Source organism: Siphateles boraxobius, unplaced genomic scaffold (assembly GCF_051911475.1).
Source record: "Siphateles boraxobius isolate OS27281-9 unplaced genomic scaffold, OSU_SipBor_1 18, whole genome shotgun sequence".
In the NCBI taxonomy this organism is placed as follows: Eukaryota; Metazoa; Chordata; class Actinopteri; order Cypriniformes; family Leuciscidae; genus Siphateles; species Siphateles boraxobius.
Genome location: NW_027508788.1, coordinates 4151182 through 4157484, shown reverse-complemented (window position 1 = coordinate 4157484; position 6303 = coordinate 4151182). Strand labels below are relative to the sequence as shown.

General features: G+C 39.8%; 1 protein-coding gene across 1 annotated transcript; it reads left to right on the top strand.

Annotated features, from left to right (window-relative positions):
- Window positions 1-4303: 4303 nt before the first annotated feature.
- Window positions 4304-5808, top strand: rxfp3 (relaxin family peptide receptor 3). The gene has a single exon (XM_077232687.1). The coding sequence runs from the start codon at window positions 4481-4483 to the stop codon at window positions 5717-5719; it is 1239 nt and encodes a 412-aa protein (XP_077088802.1). The 5' UTR covers window positions 4304-4480; the 3' UTR covers window positions 5720-5808.
- Window positions 5809-6303: the final 495 nt, after the last annotated feature.

The window sequence follows — 6303 nt, the reverse complement described above, 5'->3', positions numbered from 1 at the left end:
AATAAATAAAACATTTATTAAAAAATTATATTAAATTACTGTATTGCATTATTATGAAAAATAAATACATAATGATGAATATTGGGCCATGTTCCAATTTAATTTATTTTATCCAATTTCTGGAGAAACACTTCTCACTTGCAACTACACCGTGAAAAGGCAAGCTCTGCCACTGGCAACCAAAGTAAGAAATTGAACCTGCTCTATGATAGCAAGAGACTGATTCGAAATGACCTTTGAAGTTGTGACAATAGTTGACGTAACATGGTTGCCAAGAAACTGTTTTGCTAGGTGAGCTGCGTTAGAAAGCTGTTGGAGTCCCATAACTAGAGCACAAAATGATTAACGACATTGACTCTGTTAAGCAATGAGAGATTACAGAAACCCTGCAGTGGAACATCTCAGGTCTGCATTAACAATCTATACCTTGGAATATATGCTGCTTCAAACAGATCAATTTACTTGAGGATTGTCTTTTTTTTTTTTTAAAGAAAAAAATGGTAAGTAAAATTTAGTTTTAAAGTTTTAGTTTTAAACCCAAACACATTTACTGCATTTATTCACACAAATAATAAATTCCACAGACACCTCAGAGCTTCATTAAACTGTTTTCGTGCACCTTCACAAGCTGATGATGAGGATTTGGAGAGGGGCAGAGATCACTTTATTAGATTTGACCTGATACAGCAGCTGACCTGAAACATCCCTCCAGCATTTTATAGCAGAAGGCAACATGATAAACATTTAAAGGAGCCTGGTGCTACTAGAACTGTCACGGAAAACATAATGTCAAAGTGGTCAAATTTGGCTAGCTTGGGCTCTCATCTGTCAATGCAAATATGATCAATATGCCATTATCGAAGAACATAAAAATTGTTTAATCACTAAAAAACGGTGTGAGAATGAGTGAGAATATTCAGCCTGTCTACCAAGCGATAACTGACCTCTATATCACACTAAAAAGGTATCATTTCAAAAACAAAAACACTTTATATGCAAATCTGTATATTTTCTGTCCAGAGGACACAAAGCAGAAGATATTGTGGAAACAGGGGCTAGTGGTAAACGGTAACATTTTAGTGAATATACGTATCTTTGGGTAAGTTTAAGTCAATTTATGTGTACCTTAATTTTTTGGTTTCCAAAAAAAAGCATAATTACACTAAATTAACCGGGGGAAAATGCAGTTCATTGAACCCCCCTTATTTTAAAAAAGAAATGTGGTCATAATAGTGGGGCATGTTGTCACAATGGGAACATGCTATCTCACGACCAATTTGTACGAATTTGTACGAGTGATTAAAAAGTGGCTAATTCGTATGAATTCGTACGACCTCACTCGTACGAATTTGTACGATTTGTCTAAACCCAAGTGATGGGTAGGTTTAGGGGCGGGGTCAGGGGTAGGTCATTCGTACAAATTCATACGAATTGGGCAACTCGTAAAATATGTACGATTTAGCAAAAATCGCACTAATTCGTACGAGTGAGGTCGTATGAATTCGTATGAATTAGCCACCTCGTAAAATTGGTACGAATTGCCGTGAGATCGGGCTGGATATTCTATTATTAGTGAAATTGAAAAAACATTCACAAATAATCAAATATATAAAATTCATTGTTTTGATCAATATATTTAGAGTCATTAATACAAAAATTAAACATTAAATGTTTATTTAAATAATAATTGTATTTACAACGTTTAAAATATGACAACTTACGACAACATTTTTTTTTAATTATGAAATTAAAGTCGACATGAAATCAAAATTGACCCTATTGACTTTTTAGCGCATATGGCGCATATAGCGCGTCTTGTGGTGAACAATTAATCTGTGCAAGTTAATACACAGATTTTTTTTTTTTTTTTTTTTTTGCCGTGGTAATCTTTAATCAAAATCTGAAAAGTTACTTCCGGTCTGGAAGGGCTTTCCTTTTCTGATGACGTCAGTTTGACGGCTTGGGTTGAAAACGCTTTACCACTCCCCTCAAACCGTTAGTCTGCTATGAGCAGAGATGGAGGGTGCTTCTCATTTCTTATTTTGTGCATCCTCGTTTCCTTTCCTCGCTTCCTTTCCTAGCGTCTCAGCTCCACCCCCTGTAGGATACGAGGGAAGGCTGCAAGGAAAGAAAACGATGACGGAGGAATCGAATGAAAGCTTTTTTATACATTGGAATACTTGATCACTCGAGCGTCACTTCACTGCATCATCAGCAGCACTCAAAGGATCTGCCCTCATGTTGTTGAAGTATGTTTATTTGAGAATTTCATAAGAAATAACAATAAAGCAAGATACCTTGTTGAAATATTTGAGATATGTAGTTTATATAAACTGCAAAGGTAAAGAATAAATTAAAATGATTGTGATCCATGTGAAGGGGGAGGAGAATTGACACGTGCGTCACGTTTAGTCGATAAAACTCTTCCGCATAGGATACACGGGTGGAAGGCTCTGGAAGCCTCCTCACTCCTCGATCCTCGACTCCTCACGGTGCAATTAGAGAATTGAGATGTCCTTCAAGATGGCTGCGCTCGATCAGTTTCCGGGTCATAGGATGGAGGACAGAGGAACGAGGAGACGAGGAGGGATATTGAGAAGCACCCATTGAGGAGGAAAAAGTAAAACCCTGGGTGCTTCACATTTCTTATTTGTGCATCCTCGTTTCCTTTCCTCGCTTCCTTTCCTAGCGCCTCAGCTCCTCCCCCTGTAGGATGTGAGGGAAGGACGCAAGGAAAGAAAATGAGGATGGAGGAATCGAATGAAAGCTTTTTTATACATTGGAATACTTGATCACTCGAGCGTCACTTCATAGCGTCATCAGCAGCACTCAAAGGATCTGCCCTTATGTTGTTGAAGTGTGTTTATTTAAGAAATTCATTATGAATAATAATAAAGCAAGATACCCTGTTGAAATATGTGAGATGTGTGGTTTATAAAAACAGCAAGGGTAAAGTAGAAATTCAAATTATTGTCACCGATGTGAAGGGGGAGGAAATTGTACAGTATACGTGCGTCACGTTTAGTCAATAAAACACTTCCGCATAGGATACAGCTGTGTATCCTCGCTCATGACTCCTCTAAAAGCCTCCTCACTCCTCGATCCTCGACTCCTCACGGTGCAATTAGAGAATTGAGATGTCCTTCAAGATGGCTGTGCTTGATTGGTTTCCGGGTCATAGGATGGAGGACAGAGGAGCGAGGAGACGAGGAGGGATATTGAGAAGCACCCCCTGCCCTCTGTTCAATATTCCGTTTCACTTGGAAATACGTCACAACACTGGAGAAAAGTCGTTTGCAACTTCCGGGTCACGGGGACTTTAAGAAAAATACATTTGTAATAATTTTATCCTATAGCTACAATCCCTCATTACACTTTCCTGAAAGTATGCCAGTGTGGTTTTAAAAATATATATTCACTTGTTTAACTGCTTTTTCCCCCTTTTTTTTTTAAAATGATGTTTTATTAACAAAGTTCGGGAGGAGCACGTTCAGAACATTAAACTAAAGACACGTGGAGCACACTCACACAATCAAACTAGATATAATTTGAGCACACTCTGCTAATCAACTCAATCAACAAGAGGTTTATACAGCGAACTTAGGCTACCTCCGTTCGTTGACAGTTTAACAGCATCCCTCCACCACCCCATCTCCTCACTTCTAGTCCTAAATACACTTACAAGGGGGGGGGGGGGGGGGGTGAACTTGTGAAATGGTATTGAAAGTTTAAAAACAGTGGCCGCTGCATACACTGCTTAGACTTATAAATTGGCCATCGAATGTATTTCATAATGGTCATAACTTTTTATGTCAGTTACATTAACAAAGTAGATTGATGAAGGTTAATATGAATGCAAAAGTAAGACTGATCACCCATTGACTAACTGCAGTTGATCAGACTAAAACAGTCTCAACAAAATGGCTATTTTATGCAACTAGCCACTGATAAAACCAATTTTGAACCAGCACATGTAACTGATTTTTTTTACTCAAGACAATTAGACAATTTCGCCATGTGACAACTAGCCCCATATCCTCTATGTGCTTAAGGCTACTTTAAAAGACAATACAGTGCATCAATTCATAACCAAATAAAATCGACTAAATAAAGTTGAAGTTTTAAATAAAGCAATTTTTATATTGCAGAATATATAAAATTCCACACTATTGAACAGAGAACCGCATCACAGGGATCACCAATGCCTGTGATGCGTAAAAGCGCACGCCATCCAATCCATTGACACTTGGCTCTATAAAAACGCACCGAGCTGTCAGTGCGCGTGAAGCTACGAACACCGATAAACATCACTTAAATGCGGTTAAATGCCCCCATGGTCTTAAATACCACCGTTGCAAGGTGTGCGCAAAGACGTTGTCTACGGAAAAATATCAGACAGTGGAGACGGGAGAAGATGGAATGGCAAGATTCAGGGATGAGTAACTCGAACAGGATGGAAAAAGTGCACTGAACAACAGCAATGCAGAAGATTCCTAAGATGCAAGACCAGCGCACCGAGTACGCGTCTGGAAGTCTCCCGTTAAGTGAATACAACGCGAGCTTCATGGTCAACAGGACTAATCTTTCGTGGAGTGACTTACAGGATCTCGCCGATTTGGATAAACCCGACTATATGGGAGATGGATCTGCGGTCCTTAGAATAATGATCTCTGTCATTTACTCGGTTGTGTGCGCTCTGGGTTTAATCGGAAACATCCTTGTCCTCTATCTCATGAAATCAAAACAAGCATGGAAAAAGTCTTGCATCAACCTCTTTGTGACCAGTTTGGCGGTCACAGACTTTCAGTTTGTTTTGACGCTTCCCTTTTGGGCTGTGGAGAACGCCATGGATTTCACTTGGTTGTTTGGGAAGGCTATGTGTAAGATAGTGTCTTATGTCACGGCTACGAACATGTACGCCAGCGTGTTTTTCCTCACGGCTATGAGCGTCGCGAGATACTGCTCAGTGGCTTCGGCGTTAAAAAGTAGGAGGCGCCGGCTGCGTTTCTCCGCGCAATGGATGACTATCATCATCTGGATAGCAGCGGTTGGTGCCGCTCTGCCAAACGCGATATTTTCAACGACCGCAACGGTTTCCGATGAGGAACTGTGTCTGGTGAAATTTCCCGACAGGAGCGGAGACGCGCAATTTTGGCTAGGTTTATACCACGCGCAAAAAGTATTTCTGGGGTTCCTCATTCCGCTCGGAATAATCACTATCTGTTACTTGCTTCTCTTGCGCTTCATAACTAACAAAAATGCGAACACCTCCAGCAATAAGAGGCGATCCAAAGTGACCAAATCTGTAACTATTGTCGTTTTGTCTTTTTTCCTGTGCTGGCTGCCGAATCAGGCGTTAACCGCGTGGGGTATCTTAATAAAACTCAATGTAGTGCACTTCAGTTACGAGTATTACACCACACATGTGTATATCTTTCCAGTCACAGTCTGTTTGGCACATTCAAACAGCTGTCTCAATCCTATTCTGTACTGTTTGATGAGAAGGGAATTCAGAAAGGCATTGAAAAAGCTGTTTTGGCAAATTACATCGCCTTCTGTGACGAACATGAGACCGTTTACCGCCTCCACGAAGCCCGAGCAGGATGAACACGGTCCCGCGCTGGTTCCTCGCACTCCCGCGGAGCCCGCGCTTATTTTCTATCCTCCGGGAACGGTCATCTATAACGGCAGGAACGACCTTCTGCCTAACAGCACATAAAGAGAAGTTATGTTGAGTAAGTTTTCAGACTCAAACAAAATGGCGAATAAGTTAATTAATTAGCTTGTAGGCTGTTTTTCTCTGCCCTCAAAAAACCAACGCGCAGACTAAAAGCCGTTTTGGAATATTTTTTAGAAGTGGAGGAGATTCAAAATGGTTCTTAATTACAGGCTGTAGGCTAAATCCATTCCGAGTTTTATTTCACACTGGAACTGTGAAAACACAAAGAGCAAAAGTGTTGTAAAAATAATTTTAATACTTTAGTCTATCCACAGAGCACAATATATGGATCTATATAGCCTACTTTAATAATGTATTAGTTGGTTAACAAAGAAATATGAATTTGCATTGTTTTTCACCATGAATTTGTCAACAATATCCGATTTATATTTGCCTAACAGCATGGCACAATATGTACTTTTGGACAAGCAAACCATTACCCTGCTGATAAACATCTTACATCCACCAGTAATGTGTTGAGTTTATTGGTATGAAAAAAGATCCTCCGAACATCTATAACCAGCCAATATACTAGCCTGACCAGGTGAGAAGACTGCTGAGACCAGCTAACTATTTTGGTTGAT